Source organism: Prosopis cineraria, unplaced genomic scaffold, assembly GCF_029017545.1.
Source record: "Prosopis cineraria cultivar Desert tree isolate PC_DT_omini unplaced genomic scaffold, ASM2901754v1 PC2, whole genome shotgun sequence".
Lineage (NCBI taxonomy): Eukaryota > Viridiplantae > Streptophyta > Magnoliopsida > Fabales > Fabaceae > Prosopis > Prosopis cineraria.
In genome coordinates, this window is record NW_026555333.1 from 3,837,986 (window position 1) to 3,855,623 (window position 17,638).

At 33.0% G+C, this 17,638-nt stretch overlaps 2 protein-coding genes across 2 annotated transcripts; one reads left to right on the forward strand and one right to left on the reverse strand.

Annotated features, from left to right (window-relative positions):
* Positions 1–8,668: 8,668 nt before the first annotated feature.
* Positions 8,669–13,136, forward strand: LOC129303625 (uncharacterized). The gene is made up of 6 exons (XM_054943057.1): positions 8,669–9,003; positions 10,409–10,498; positions 10,647–10,823; positions 11,271–11,369; positions 11,712–11,954; positions 12,535–13,136. The coding sequence occupies exons 2-6, from the start codon at positions 10,424–10,426 to the stop codon at positions 12,862–12,864; spliced, it is 924 nt and encodes a 307-aa protein (XP_054799032.1). The 5' UTR covers positions 8,669–9,003; positions 10,409–10,423; the 3' UTR covers positions 12,865–13,136.
* A 972-nt stretch (positions 13,137–14,108) lies between these two features.
* LOC129303288 (pollen-specific protein C13-like) lies at positions 14,109–15,655 on the reverse strand. The gene is made up of 2 exons (XM_054942506.1): positions 15,404–15,655; positions 14,109–14,731 (listed from the first exon to the last, which is right to left on the reverse strand). The coding sequence occupies exons 1-2, from the start codon at positions 15,558–15,560 to the stop codon at positions 14,400–14,402; spliced, it is 489 nt and encodes a 162-aa protein (XP_054798481.1). The 5' UTR covers positions 15,561–15,655; the 3' UTR covers positions 14,109–14,399.
* Positions 15,656–17,638: the final 1,983 nt, after the last annotated feature.

Genomic DNA, 17,638 nt, shown 5'->3' on the forward strand with positions numbered 1-17,638 from the left:
ATTAGGAATAAAATTCCAACATAAATCATTTTAAACCTGATTTATTTCACACATACAAGTTGAACATTTAATCATTTATTTAAACGTTTGAACATTTGTCACTTTGAGGTGTGAGATTGGCTCTTCTTCTTCTTCTCACTTAAATTACTTGAATTTAGAATTTAGAGGTCAGGGTCTAAAATTTTTTCTTTTTGGGTTTGAACTGGGTTTTGCACAGTGATACAGTCCAATACGTGAAAAAGGGAAAAAGTTAGGGACACAATTTATGTCGGTTTAAGAGGATCGAGTTTCACCCCTATTCCTTTCATCCTGAGAACAAATAATGAATCTGTCAAGTGTTGAAAAATCATGCCTCTTCTAGAAACTAAAGAAAAGGATGGGACCAGAGTGCAAGTTGGAAGCGGGTCTCTCTTTTGTCTGAGCGTATGGCTGAAGGCTCTGGAATCCCACAATACGACCTCCTCACTTGAAGGCGAGAGGCCGATATTCCGAATGTCCTCTCAACAAGGCTACTTTCTTCTTGGTAATTGCCACAAAATAATGTCGGTTCAAGCAAATACTTGGCTACATATTCACAGCAGTTTTTTCTTTTTTTGGTTTAAAAAAATTCAACCTTGTGTGTCCAGAAGCGGGACAGTAAAGAAGGCTGGGACCTGGAGGGACCAAGAAAACAAAGAGAGAGAATCTGATAATAATGGGGTTGCCCACCAAGAAGGACATGGACAAAACTAGTTATGATGTGTTGATGTAAAGGCTAAACATGTGACTTGTGTGACCGTCCCATGCATATATCATGGCGTGGTGATAAATTAGTTGGGGCAGCATGCCCGTCTGCATTCGTCGGCCGATCCAATCAACGTTGCAAACCGCCTTTCACAGTTTGGGGTCATCAACTTCATTGCCTTCGGCTGATTAATTCTTGTAAATCATGGAGGCGGCTCATTATTGTTGTAGAGCGGCAAAGACCGGTACTCACGACCATTGTCTACTGACACTATATCCACGAGGGAGAAATTTAAAATGCTAATTTAAAGTGCAGTCATCGTCAGCTCAAATTTATGGAACTTTCAATTTGATTCAATCGACGTTTTTTCTTTCTTAGGTGATGGTGATGCTTTGAACTATGCGTTGAATTTGATTAGGATTTCTGCTTTGTTGCATCGACGCAGACAATACGGGGTCAGTGTCGGGAACATGAAGCCTAATTGTATGAGGTAAAGGAAAGCAAAGTTAGTGTTGAGAAGGATCGGAAATACCAGAACTGAAATTTGAAAAGGATTTTCAGTATATATGTGTGGGGACTACTGAGCAAAACACGTGAAGTGCAGCTTGGCTGCGGTGGATCAGTGGGAGATGAAGAAAATATCCAGATGTTTGCAGAACACTTCCAAAGCGTGGTGTATGTTTGTGGACATTTAATTGGGCCTTTTGGCAAATCAGCGGCAATCCTTTTTGCGAAACTGCACATAAAAGCTTCAAACAAAACCAAAACTGTCTCTGTTTGTTTGGCTGGCCTCAACCAAGAACTCTCAATCAGCGGAGGACAACTGGACAAGAATGAGATTCTTGGCAGTATAAATTTTGTGACATCTTATCACATTTTTTTTTTTTAAAAATACTTCTTTAGAAATTCAAGTGGAGTCATATATCTGGTAGGTTAATCTTTCGGGGAAAACGATAAACAATATTTATCAAAATTTATATTCTTATATATTACTGCATAATGGCAATTTGAATATAAGATTGGAATAAAATCTATACTTTACAGAAAAATATTATATATAAGATGTGACACTAAAAAGTTGTCCTTTTTATATGTTTAAACTAATTTTGAATAATATTATATGCAAATCAGATGACCAAAAAAAACTATTTATGTAATTGCTCGTTTTTTTTAAAAAAAAAATTGGCTAGCATATAAAATATAAATCCTGGGTATCATCCTCTTTTTATGAATGAAGTGATACATTGATTATTAGTCAATGACGAAAATGTTTCAATAAATTAATAAATATGTATTATATTTTTTATTGTATTTAATAAGGTTAAAGTATATTTTTAATTCTCTAACTTTATATAAAATTTTAATTTAATTTTTTAATTTTATAAAGTATCTTTTTAATCCTTTAACCTTAACATCATTAATTTTAAATGATTATTTTTTATATTAATTATTATTTTTTTGAAAAGATTAAACGTAACATATCAACATTTGATAATATATTTTATTAATATTTAAAAATTTAATATAAAAATTTATTGAAATAAAATTAACAGTGTTAGGATTAAAAAATTAAAAAAAATATTTTATAAAATTAAAAAATTAAAGTAAAATATTGTGTAAAATTAAAGAATTAGATATATATTTTTACCTTGCATAATAATAAGATACAGACACGCACGTGTGATGACAAATACACCCAGAGGCGCATAAATGTATCAATGTTCGATACACCCCTATGGGTCTTGTTTTGGGCCCGGGGCTAGGGAGTTCAAACTCCAATATTGGTCATCGGGTGGTCCGGATACTGTTTTTTTCGGGATATGTTTTCTAACCTTGGAGGCTTGAATGGAGCTGGAATTTTGTCATTCTAATATTTTTTTTACTGGTCCTGTATATTAATATATATTAACAAACAAAAAAAAAATCTGAAGATGGAAGCAAAAGACGTCGCTCAAATTGGAGCAGTACAAATAATTAAGTCATCGAACGAGTTGAGGATTTTAATTCGTTCAAATGAGTGTTATTTTACTCACAAAATTATGAGTCGCGGTGAAAGAATTGACTCAGCGAATCAACCTACGTGTCTCTTCCGAACCTCGTTCTCTTAAATGAACTGAAGAAATCCAAATTGATGTATCTCTTGCTCCCAATACTGGCAATGGCTGAATTATCTCTTTCGAATCTAGATCTAAACAGTTTTTTTTTTTCTTTTTGGATGTGTTTATCATTCATGTCCTATCTAATAATAATAAAAATATGATATGTAGCACCAGATTAATTAAATAAAATATCATGTGTTATTATTTTTAAAATGGAGTGTTTTTTTATTAATTTATTATCTTCTCTTTCTATCACAATTAAAGGCAGAATCAACTAAAATTACAATCATCTAATACAACATGTTTTTATTAAACAAAACATAGTTGACATGGTATACAAATCTACGCAAGGATTTCTCAAGTCATCATCCCCACCGACCCTTACTTACCCGGGGGTAATAGCTTACCCAAGGAGTGAACTTTCATTTTATCTCCCTGAGCCAAAATGATTACAGGATAGCTGACTGATTGATTCTGGAGCACCCTCAAATTTACAGACCGATTTTTCACAAATTATTAAAACCATTATCATGGTAGAAAAATTTTTACCACGATACATCCAAGACAATATACCACAGGTCTTAAAATATCTCAAAAAAAAATAATTAGAACCATGAGGGATAGACATGATCCTTATAACATGTTATTCAAATCAGATCATAAATCAAGAGGGACAGACATAATCCTCTTGGTCATATAAATACTTTTAATAAAAAGGATTAGAGTTTACATGCTCCACAAAGAAGATATGTCCTAAGTTGGCACAAGATATATTGTATAATCCAAAATAAGAGGCAACGTAAAAGATGGTGTCTCATACACCATAATTACACCTCTGGTGCTTTCTCGACCGGACTCGCTCCTGTAAAAATATTAACCACGGGGAATGGGACTTAAAAGTCTCAGTAACCAAAAATTAATATGTAATGATGCATGCGGATGTAACTAATCATGCTATTGCTAAGTGGGCACACAAAACATTTAACCGAACAATATTTTCAAACAAACCGAACAAGTATTTAATTTGCATGACTGCATCTTATATCCTCCTTTCACCATGCTCGGACGCCAAATCACCCGGCCAATGGTGAGTTGGACCAAGCGACACGCCAATCATTGGGTCCAATGAGGGCTTACCACGTGGTAATAATTAACTGAACAGAAATTCCCATTAACACCATACATTAAAATACTCTGACAAGTCATGCATCATTCAAATATCCAAACAAGAATATATCCAAACAATAATATCTCATCATGATAAACAAAAATAAATTTTTAACCCACTTGGCAATAATTTCAAACAAGTATATACAGTATTTATTTTCAATAATTCATAATTTTTCTCAAACAACAAAATAACACATAACCATTCACAAACACACCCATCACAACACATTAATAATGGTTACCTTGTGTCTTGAATAACAAGTTCCCCTTCACAACTCCTTTTTCACCACTATCTTTGTCAATATAATCTACACAATTATTTCACAATACTATATATTAATTTTACATTAAAATAAATAACTCTAATTTAAAGAGTTAGAAAGTCTTAGATCTATAATCCATATTAACACTAATTTAAGATTTATGCCTCATTTAACTTTCTAAATTCTTTTCTAAAATTCTCGCACCCTAATAAACTATTTTTTTTATCCTCAAATCACTTCTAGTATCACAATTTCATCCTTCTATATTCTAAAAATTCATCCAAAAATAAATTAAAAATTTTAGAATTATTCTGAAACCTCAAATCACCTTTCTATAACCTCAAAAATACCTATTCATACTTAAATAAATATTTAATAATCAGAGATTTATCCCTACATCTCAGATCCCACATAAATTCAACCATATAAATCTAGATTTTAACTCAAAAATTCTTAAACATGAGTTTCAACCTCAAGAAAATATTCTATAATATTTATTATATCCCTAAGAGTTTTAACCTATATTTTTAATCTATCATATCATCAGATTAACTATCCTATAGAAAAATCCTAATCAAAATATTTACTCTATCCTACAAAATAATCATATCACTAGAAAGCTAATATTATTTAGAAAATAACTATAAAATTAATTTTGTAATTAAATAAATTTTTAAATGCTAATCTAAACAGGAAAGTTAGAACATACCTGAAGAAAAAGAAAATAATCCCCCCTTGCGAGAAAACGCCGAGCAACGTGAGAGGAAGAGAGAAAAATAATATAAAAATGGGATTGTGAGTCCCAAAATTATATTAAAAAAAACTATAGGTTTGAATTTAATTATTCAAACCTTTGGGCCAAAAGTTGCAATTTTCTCTAAATTGCATCTTAGCCTCTCATGCTTCCTAATGCACACACCCCCCTCCTTTTTACACATGAAGGCACCTATTCTCTTCCCTCATCTAACCAATGTGGGACTTAGAAACAACAACCTTTCACCCCTTTTTTTTTGTTCCTTCTACCTTTTCTTTTTTTTTTCAACACATACATAAAAAAATTATTTATGTATTATATCTTAACTAAATATTGCTTATGTGGTTTTAAATTTAAATTTTTAAATTCATAATTAAATACCTAATCATAATATTATTTCTAAATAATCTCAAATAATATAAATTCCTATTATTATCATTTTTTTTCCTCAAAACCTAAATTCCACAATTTCTTTATTATATAAAAATCAGGATGTTACAGATTCCATCAAGAAATTAATTAAATAATCATGTTTTAAGTTGAATGCTCATATTTGATATAATTGTTGCAATATAATGGCTGTTATTTATACTACTATGGCATCAAGGATGAATCTGGAAACAGCTTATATAGAGCTAGAAAAACAGGCTAGTACTTGAAGGGCTCGGGCCTAAAAGGGCTAGCATTTTTAAGCCCAAATTCCCTTTAAAACTCTGACATACATAGCTTGGCTCTCAACATAGCAAGCTCAAGCCTCAAGGTTAGCCTGTGGGCTCCAAGCCCTCTTAACTATTTTTATATTTTTTTAAATTTTTTAATCAAATAAAAAATTACTTCATTCCAATATACTACCAAATCAAAAAAGGTATGAAAAAACTAACCAAATAACATTTAAATGAACTAAAAATACAAATGAAATAATAGTAAGGCAATAAACAATGGATTGGTCAAACCAACAAACACCCAATTAAAATTAAATGAGATTGAGCCTTGAAGGACTGAGATATGGGGCTAGGAGATCAAGGAAAACAAAGAGCACGGGCACAATATGTGCATCAGATAGAGCTTAGCTCATGAGTCATGAATGCACAAGCATGATAAGTAATAGGAGAACTTGAGAGATCAATAACAATGAGCATCAATTAGTCGAACATTGTTGAGATTTGGTTCTTGGAAAGGAGCACTATTGGAGTGAGCAATAGAGATGACTGAAGAGTGAGCAAAAATAGGAGCAAGGATGACTTGTGAGTTATGATGATGGGAACAGGGACGGCAATGTGATGACTTGCTAAAGAGCAAGGACAACTTGTAACGGCAAAAATGAGAGAAGCATATTGAAGAAAGAAAAGTAAATGTTGAATTAAATAAATCATTATTGTGAATCTAGGTGAATTAGGAGATTTAAGGTTGTATTTTTTTAAAAAAAAAGCAACCAAGGATTTCTGTATGAAATTTATATCAATTAAAAATCAATTATTGTCAAAACCTAAATGAAAAACAAGTTACAATGAACTATTATTTAATTTAAAACGAGTTGTTATTAAAATCTAAATGAATACTTATTTATAAAGGTTAACCCAAATCCACAAATATCCACTCAAATTTTAACGACAAGTGATCTTTAACTGATATAATTTTTGATCAATGATTATTCATTGCTATTTTTTCTTTTTTTTTTTGCCTTCCATCCTTAATAGATATGGGCTGACATGTAATATGGAGTAAAATTTAGTTTAATTTTTTTTAAATCTAAAAAGAGTAAAAGTCATGAAAATTAATTAAAAAAATATGCACATTCGAATTTAAATGGGCTGGCCTTCGGCCCTGCAAGGCCAACCCATTTAACCCTTAATTAAACGGGCTTAAATAAGTTAACCCGTTTAAGCTCGATTTATTATTTTAAAGTCATATTTATAAGCCAGATCTTACTATTATATGAGTTTAAATGAGCTGACTGACAAACTCAGCTTGTTTTTCTGCCCCTAAGCTTATGCTATTTATATTACTATAATGGATCGCTTCAGCTGGTTGAAGTTTAAAAGCTGGATTTCAACCATTAACGGTATTTCTGATTGGGCCCATCACCAGATTTAGGGTCAAATTTGCACATTGAGAATGTGATTGTAAAGAGGCATTTTTCCTGCCGGCCACAGGAGAAAATGCATTTTTTCATCACGACACTGGTCTTTTTTTTTTTTTGGGCATGTAGTGAATAGAAAAAACTGAGCAGCTCCCAAAACAAAACGCGCGCGCGCGCCCCCTGCTCTCCTTTGGTACTAAATGTATGAGTTAGGTAATTAATTTATAAAGATTAAAAAATCAGTTAATTTAATTATTTGTAAAAATGCATGTTGATTTTTCTGAATGCCTCACCCAATCGCTTTTGTTTAAAGTTATTTTTATAGTTGCAAACCGCTTTAAAATGTGCCGTCAATAACAATAATTTTAAAAATATTGCTTTAAATTTGGGATTAAAATTTTACATCTTTTTGTTTTACAAAATATCCTTACTATCCACAACTATGAGATTAATATTTTAAAGAATCTAAGCTATTTAAAGGATTTTCATTTCACAGGCGATAATTTCCATATACCTTTTATCATAGTCTATGCTATTTCTATTTGTATTCCATACAAAATCTTATTTGTCATTATTTTCAATGACTTTATTTTTAGAATAATTACTATCTAATTTTTTATCTTTTTTCTCTTCATTATCATTAATAGCAAAATCGATGTATATTTAAAATCATCTAAATATCATATTTTTATCGAGCGAAGAATAAATGATATGATGTACTGATTCCATGCAAGATTTTGTAAGAATTGTGATTTTATCAAAAAACTTATCTCCATTATTTTAAAATATGTTTATATATATCATACCACACTCCTTTAAGGTATGTTTGGTTGGAGGGAGTTGAAATGTCCCCTCCCCTCCCATCATCTTGGCCCTCCAAATTGAGAGTTTTTTGAAATGAGCTAAATTTTTGATTATTTTACCGTCATTCAATTTTTTATATTTCATATATGCCTCAAGCAAAAAAAAAAAAAAATTCCTTCATTCATGTGTGCAACTTCTCCTACCACCCCCTTCCATTCACAACTCTGGTGATTTTTTTCTTTCTTTTCAATTTTTTAATATCTCTCTTGTATATATTTCTAATTTTTCTATTGCCTCCAATTTTTATAATGTTCCTTATTGAAAGTTTTTTATGATGTATGATTCCTTGACATAAAAGAATTTATTGTCAGTAGCCAACACATGAAAATTTTTCATAGGGCGTTGATTTTTTTATATAATTATTGATGAAAGTATCACTTATTTGGGCATAAAAAATTTTAAAAATTGATAAGATGCTTTTTTAAAAAATAATTATACATATAAAATTAATTTGCATGACAAAAAGTTAAAAAATTAAATCTTTTTAACATAAGGGTATGATACTAACTTAATCATTACCTCCTCTCCTCTTTTCTTTTAAACTAAACAAATAATCATTGAAAATCTCTCCCTTTTCTTTCCCTCCAACAAATTCAAATAAAGTGGTATAAAAATATGTCCCTCTCCTTAGAACCGAACCAATCACATCCTTGGACTTTTAAAGGAGGTAGTGTACTTATCCCCAGTTGATGTAATGCAGGGGTGCGAGTGTGTGGCGTCCTTTATGAGAAGGGTTAGCCCTTCCGGACCATTCTCACGCCCGTGCAAGAAGGCCACGTGTCACGAGGTCAGGTGTTACTTAAAGATGAAAGCACTGACTGGGAAACAAAGTTGGTGGCAGTGGGGATGGCTGAGGCTGAATTTCCCGGCTCCAACGATGGAGGCCGCCTGAGTACTTCCAAATTCCAGATCATGTAAGATTACATCATTATCCCATTCGTCCTTTCTCAGACTTCTTTCCAACCATTTCGGACTCATAATACCAATCTACACCTTTGACCTGCTTGCTAATTTCGAGACTTTCAGCAGTCGTTCTTTCAGTAGTCAAGGTTAGATTCTCCATGTCTTCCCGGTTGCAATCTTCTCTTCGTTTGTTGATTCCGCTTATTTATAGGGTTCGCTGCTTCACACGCATCTACAATGTTTTTAGAATGTAAACCTGTCATTGGCTATAGCTATAGAATACGATGACGTCCGATCGGCATTCTTGATTTGTGCTATGCGGTTTCGGGGTTCTCTGGATAACTCTATGGCCTAACCGTGATGCATTTAGATTGTAATTTGCGTAATAGATGTGGGCATGTTTGAATTGACTGTAAATTTGACTGGAGGCATTGGATTTAAGCCGACACTAGATGTGCTCAACGTTGATGTGAGAGGTTTTATGATCTGAAAAGAGTGCTTTTGATTTTCATCCCAACAAAAATAAAATAGGCAAATTTATAATTGAACGAAAGTTGATTTCGCTAGCGGGGTTGATTACTATGTACACATCTTTTTGCTCGAAAATATCTGCATTGATTTTCTCCACAAAATCTCATGATTCTGCCTTATTCGAGCCAAATGCTACAACACCCGTGACTCTTTTCGTTCAAAAATCACTACTTTATCACTCAGAATGTGGTATTGTTGATTGTTTATCAAATCAACGCCTCCCAGGATGCAGTTGTTTTTTTTTTTTTGGGTATAAAATTAGGTGTGGATGCGGCATCACATATTCAAACCTTATTCAGAGGCTTAATTCAAGATATGTGCTGCGTATATTTTAGAGTTTCGTAGTTATAAACCATTTTTTCTGGTTAAACCAAAACTTTTTCAATCAACGCATTCCTCTCTCAGAAGCAGTTGAAAAGGATTAACATGAAGGGTCACCAGATTGTTCCTAGTGTAGGGTAGCGGTAGTTTATTTTCTTCCTCAGTGTTAAGAAAAAAAAAATGGTAGGTAGTAAAAGAGTGCTAATTGGCAGTTTGGCACCAAAAGTTTAGTTACAAACCTTTAAAAAATTTGTAACAATACGTGTCTATTGCTAGTTTGATACATATGAAGCTTGTTTTACTCTACGAGGACTACATAGTCTATACCGTCAAAAGCATCCCGTCTGAGGCCAGAAGATGAAATCTTGTGTAGGAAAGCCTTATGAAGCTATGTCTAGACGATTTTATTTCTCTTACCGGCCATCATTCTTGGTTAAGGAGCATGTTGGTTACTTAAAAATCCTCAGTGCAAAAAGCATTCAGCAAGGGCAACTGGGCAAGGGGTTGAAGTTCCATTGATGTAAAAATTAGATATTTTGTTGATTTGTAAGTGGCTAATTGTGCGAGAGTTGCAGCCAATCTGCATATTTAGCTATTGGATCAAAATGAAGCACCATGTAACAATTGCTATTATGCTGTAATTACTCAGACTGCAATACACTGTTACTGACTTTTGAGGTGTTCATTGTTGATCAATAGTTCTTCTCAACCACCATGAGCGTGGATCTAAATAAAACTGCCTCCAATGGTCGTGAGAAAATGTTAACATCACAGGAGCAACAGGCAAAGGTATTAGATTGCTCTTTCGGTAGATCAATTAATATACATATGCTTTTACTATGTTCTTAAATGTGAGAATTGAAATTAATATTAGACTGCAATATTCTGACTTCCAAGTCAAGAAGCATCTAGGCCATGATATTTTGCTTCTTTCCAGATTAATGAGGCGAGACGGCTGATAGGACCATTGTCAGGTAGGTCATCTGTTTATTGTTCTGATGCATCCATCTCCAGGCATTTAAGAGCAAGAAATTGGAACGTCAAGAAGGCAGTAAAGATGTTGCGACAGACCTTAAAATGGAGAGCTGCTACTAAACCAGAAGAGATCCGATGGGTGAGAAACTGTTTGTCTTCACTTTTTCCAGTAACATTATGAACAAAATGCATGGCTGGGTGAGAAACTGTTATCTGGATGCTATTACTAGGTCTACTTCAAGGTTTTCTCTGGATCTTGGTTAAGCACATCAAACCATGCATACGATCTTCCTCTATTCCTTCTATTCTTGCTTCTTTTTCTAGAGCTTTGTCCAGCTGGATTCAACTAGACTCCAAAGTGCTCTATCGAATCTCTTTGCCATCTGTAGGCTTATTAAACTAGTTCTGATCAAGATTCTACCTAAACTAGCATCGATTAACCATGTTAATTTTTATTCCTTAAGAGTGACTATATGAATTCAGTTGGATTGTTTATGATCTGCAAGAACTCTGGACTTGGTTGAACTCTCTTTCAGTGATCTTCCTTTGATAAAAGGTGTTTAATGTGTATCTGTTGGTAATGTAGGAAGAGGTTGCTCATGAAGCAGAAACAGGAAAGATCTATAGATCCAACTACATTGACAGGCATGGGAGAACAGTTCTTGTAATGAGACCAAGCCGCCAGGTTTATCATGAAAAAAATTACTTCAACCTCTAGCATGTTTCTGTTAACAGGTGCCTAATTACATTAACGTTGGATATTTTGGTGTAGAAATGAAAATGAGGGCTTTTTTTCCCCATTCTGTTTAACTGCTTTTTTAAATTTTATTCCTACTATTTTCACCCTCTCACCGCACAGCCTAAGTAAACAGAGTGGTTACAGATGTCTAATGTTTGAAAGACTAATAAAGTTTAACTAATGAGAAATGCCTGAACAACTTGTTACAATTCAATTTATTGCTTTGAGAAGAATATTTTTATCCGCAGTTAGTTTATTTATATCTGTTTTCTTTTTTCTGGAATTCAGAATTCTAAGTCAACTAAAGAGCAGATTAAATATTTGGTATACTGCATGGAAAATGCTATTTTAAATCTTCCACCAGACCAGGAACAGATGGTCTGGCTAATTGATTTCGAAGGTTTCAATTTGTCAAATATATCAGTCAAGCTGACTCGCGAAACTGCCCATGTATTACAAGACCATTATCCAGAGCGGCTGGGTCTGGCAATACTTTTCAACCCACCCAAGTTCTTTGAACCATTTTTCACGGTAAGCTACATAGCTATGCTCATGCTTTCAATATCTTCTGTTTCATGTTTATATATCGCATGCGCCTTTGAAACATGTATAATTTATCTGTACACGTGTTGATGTTTTAGATACAACCTACTAGTTGATGAGAATATTTGGCCATCTCAGATCCTGACTATATCTGAATGAGATCAAAAGGCCACTTCGTTCACAAGGAAATAAATGTTCTTCTTGCTTACATTTCGAGCCAATTTAAGTTGTGGACATTTCCTGATAGTGATGTTTCGGCCTTTCTGTACATCTAAGCATGCAAATCATCTTTGCTTCTGTCACTCTAAACTACTTTGCTTGTTTTTGGAACTTTTAAATACGCCGGGGGGGGGGGGGAATTTTATTGACGTTTCTCCTAATTGATGCATTTCTTACTAGCTGTGATAGATTAATTTTTCTAGTTCATGGCTGATTTGAAGTTTGATGCTGCAAATAAAAAAAGGCTTTCTTTTTCTAAAAAAAAAAATTGATTTTAGTTTTAAATGTTTTAAAACATGGACTTTTAGCATTTTGTGATGTCAAGGCATGGATTTATTGCTTGCTACAGATGGTAAAGTCCCTGTTGGAGCCTAAAACATATAATAAAGTCAAGTTCGTTTACTCTGATGACCAAAACACCAAAAAAATTGTGGAGGATCTATTTGACAAGGACCGTCTCGAGTGTGCATTTGGTGGGAATGATGTTAGAGGTTTTGACATAAATAAATATGCTGAGAGAATGAAAGAGGATGATCAGAAGATGCCCTCTTTTTGGACAAGGGCGGACTCTCCATCCGCTGACCCACAGGCTGCTCCTTCTCTTGATTCCATCAAGTTAGGCCCTCATGCTGATGCTTCTGACAAGAAGACCACCGACGGTACACCTAAAGAAGAGTGAAATGCCGTGGGAGATGTGTCTTCGAATGAGAAATTTCATTCGCCGAGCCTTTCTGAAGGTTTGCTGACTGCTGAGTCATCCCTATTGCAGCACGATTCTCTAACGTTCCAGTTTGAAACTTGTAGTGTAGAGACCTACTTTCAAATTTATCTTCTTGACTTTGTAATGACAAATGATTTTACCTTGTGGATTGAAGATGCTGCTAATCTTCTAAACGTTTCGATCGAATTTATGTATCAAGCTGTCATGTGCTTCTATTGGAGCGAACAATCCATCTGCTTTTAACACCCCTTCACAAGGGTTGTACTATAAGCAGTTATGCCCCTTACCACTGGGCAACATACAAAATTGAATTAGGGGGATTTTGTGCAAAGATGAAAGATATATAGGTGACGCGCTTAATAGTCATTTGAACTTTCTTTTTTCTATGGTTATTTTATATATAGCCTTTTAATTCCCAAAAACAAAAATGATGCAAGTTTTGAGTATGAGGAGCAAAGACAGGACTGGCATTTAAGCAATAAAATGGGAGTTTATCGGTGTTTCCTTTTCCCATTTTAATGGGAAAAATTAATTAAATAATATGGTGGAACAGACAGGTGAACAATCAAGGATTGCAGAATTCACTCCACAGTGGAGCTTCGTCGTGCTTTCGAGTACGAAATGCGAGAAGTACACGAGTGAATTTACCTGGAAGAGGTTTATATTTGAGAAAATGATATTAAAATTTTCTTGAAATATATAAATAATAATTAAATTTCTAAAATATCATAATTCTTCTAAATATTTAATAATTTTTCTGTTATTAAAAATTTATATAATCATCAAATTACCATTATTAAAAATAAATAATTCATAAATTTTATTTAAATATTCACAATTTTTTTATATTCATAATAATAAAATAACAAATTACAACTTATTAAATTTTTTATTTGGTGTAATGATTAATGCTTTGAGCCTGCCATATTAAATAAAATTTACACCCAAAAAAAAATGCAAAGTATAAGACGTTAGAGTCTAGCCAACATGTATTGCAACGATTTTTAAGACATCATGTACGATGCATTCAATTGTGAATACAGCGTCGTTAAGATTATCCACCGTCGATGTAGCATACATGAATTGTTTGGCCATTGGGTCGGAAATTATTTTTGACTAGTGATATATGGATATTTTCCACTAAGCCTCAGGAAAGTCAGTGCACCCATCTCTCACATTATTTCCAGATAGTGGCGCCGATCTCGAGAGAGAATAAAGCAACCGATTGGAAACCGGCACTTTTAGGTTTTAATAAATCAACACAATCATAATTTGCTGAGTCCAGATATCAAAGAATAGATCATCACAACATCACGCAATCCACGTACCTAATACTTTTTGTAATGTAAGTTACTAGCGCTCATTAACTCGCATGCATAAATTCAGAATGTCAAGATAACATTCCACAAGATTGAATCAAGTAGCATTTAGGAAACCCAATCCAAGATAAATAAATTTGAAAGGCAACGCAGGTGCACCGCAGATTAGCTGAACTAATTTTCTTCATCAAACACCTGGTATTGCCTGAGGATCTCAGCACAGCCAGAATCGGCCTCGGTCTTCATGTAGCCCAGAGAATTGGCAAATCGGTCGTCAGATGCGATCCCATTGTTGCGAGTAAGAATAACACGGGCTTCATCGCGTCCAGGGGCGGCTTCCTGACAGTTAGTCTGAGGACTGCTCACAAGCTTGGCATTGCAAATATGATCTTCATGATCCTCATTCACAAAGATTTTGTAAGTTCCCGTCGAGTCAGTCACGCCCTTCTTAGAGAACATAACTTCCGCTGTATTCCTGTCCTTGCATTCCACAATAACCTCAGCACCTGGGATGAATTATAGACCAAAAGTTAATGCAGATCCCAAGCATCGAAGAATATAAATATAGATTCCATGAGACGGAGGCGATAAAATGCAAATGTCTCGTACGATGATAATAGTTATTTTATGAAGATCAGATAACTAAAGGGATGAAGTTATATCAGCTAAGCCGAACCGGAATGGCCATGATTATACAGTCAGAAGAATCAGTGCAGGATGGGAAGGCTAGATAAACGAAATCAAAGGAGGGCAGCATTTTAGATATGAAGTCCATTTATAGCTACTTGAATCCAAACCGAAGCAGCGGATCGTCGCAAATTACATATATTAATTAGTGAAAGGAATTAGCTCGCAATGAATAAAAAGAATCGTATAAAAAATAAATCATCCAAGATCATTAGCAGCCGCAACCATGTAAAATGTGAAGTTTAAACAACAATGTTCTTTTTAAAAAATAATGATTGGGGAGGCAGGATGACTGCGGAAAACAACTGACGGCGTAAATTTCTAATACGTATGGGCAGGAAGAAGAGAGGGAAGTAAGGAGCATAAGCTAACGATCCAGATCTAAGAGATAGCGTGCCATAGAACAGTTGATAGTAGTTTTAAAAGATTCAACGAAGGAGGAGAAAAGAGAGGGAAAGAGAGGGAAACATAGAAAAGGGGAGAGAGAGAACCGGGAATGTAGGTCGTGACAGAGGTCTCGAAACCAGCACGGCAAGCGTCACAGTAGACGCGGCCCTGGACGCAGAAGGGGTTCTTGTGAAGGCGGATGGCGGCGACCATGGAAGGAAGAACGCACAATAGGAAGAGCAAAGCTGGTCCGGAGGCCATCTCAGGGTTTCAGCTTCAGAGATCGCGACGGGGGCAAGAGGACGGAGTGTGAGAGGAATAGAGACACCGAGACAGACAGAGTAATAAATGCAGAGTGAGAAGAGTGTCGATGAAGGGATGAAGCTCGGGAAGCGCGTGAGAGGGGTGTGATAGGGTGCGGTGCGGGCACAGGAAAGGAGACGCGTCGCATGATTAAAGATTAAGTGTGTGTTTGGATAGGGGAAAATTTTTTCCTTTCAAAATCGATTTCTTCATTAAATTAGCCAAACGATCAGAAGAGGCGAAAATTGATTTTTGACTCCCATACGCACATTTTTTTGTAAGCTATTTTGATCAACTTTTTGATAGACGTTTGTAAAAAATATTGGGAAAAATTATAAAACAGGTTCAGAAAAAAATTACAAAAAAAACACATAATTTAATAAAAAATAAAATTAAACTCTCTTATTTTTCTTTTTTCCTTAATAAAATTTAAACTATATATTTAAAAAATTAATATTTGATATTTAAAAATTAAATTATATAGTAATTTATATTGGTAAAAATTAATTTTAATTAAATTATCCAAATATCTTTTAAAATTAATTTTAAAAAATAATATCCAAATAAATTACGCTATAACATAATTAATTATGATTAAAATTTACTATTTAATCAATTATTTTTATAATTTATTACACGAAATCCAAACGGATCCTAAAGAGAGAGGCGGTGGGACTTGGGAGGCGGGACGAGTGATTGATGGAATGCAGCTGGCTGTGTCGGTGCCCCCATGTGCGCTCACCCAATCAAAGCCCATGCCTTCTTGGCGCCAGCTGCTTTCCTTTCTATGAATTCAATTCAACTTTTACCCAAAACAAAATGTTGAATTCAACCTCCTTAATAAATTGCTTTTCTTTTTCTTATAACAAAAAAAAAACATAATTTAAATTTAAATTATTTTTTAACATTTTACTTAATTTTATATAAAATTTTAATTTTATAAAATATTTTTAGAGTTTTCTACTCTTCCTATTATTTCTTTTAAATAATTATTTTATATATTAATTATTATTATTTTAAAAAAATAAATTTAATAGTTCAACAATTCAATTCCTATCAATTAAATTGAGTCTTAATTATTATCTTCTTTGAAAAGTTTGTACTATTTTCTTTTGCCCGCGTTTGTATTATGTAATTTATATCAATTCTGATTTTATTAAATATCCTTGTCATTGATCATCATTTCATGTCATACTACTCTCATCACTTTTAATATATTTTATTAATATTAAAAAAATTTTAAAATTTATTAATTTTATTTTAAAATTTAATAAGTTTTGAACTCTATTCCTATTAAATATACACTTTTAACACCATATTTTCTCTCTCCAATATTTAATAAAAATAAAAAATTTATAATAAAAATTTAATATATGATTTATAAATAAAATTAAAATTTCTAACCTATAAAAGAAAGTATTTCCGGTCACGATTATCACCGCTTCTTTCCCCACCCCTTCCCCCTTCATCATGTTTTAGTTTTTTAATACATTTATTCGTTAATGACTTCGTTGTTAATTTCTAATTATCATCGTTATATACCTAACATTAAAATTAGAATGCACTTAACGTGAACTTACTGCTTTTCTTGCATAGTTGCGTTTCTCCCTTACAATAAACTAAATTTTTATGCCGCGTGCATAAAATTTAAAGTAGATATAAAAAAAGGGAAGATAATATTTTAATGAGTTCAGTTTTTTAAAAAAATAGATAAATATGTTATAAAAGTTTATTTGAGAGACGTAAAAAAAATCAATTAAAAACTTTCTAACCACCATTCTTCATTTTTTTAAATTAAGATCATCAAAATTTAAAATCTCACCTCCCAATCATTTTCATTAATCCAAACAAATTAGAAAATTAATAGACATTAAATTATGAGTAAATATTACTTTAATAATTTTATAAAAATAATAGTTTATAGAAAGTGTGAAATAAAATTGTATATATGGTTATAGATAAATAATTATAGTAATAATAATAATTAATTATAATTTTTTATTTCCCCAGTATATTTGAGATTAAAAATAGAAATA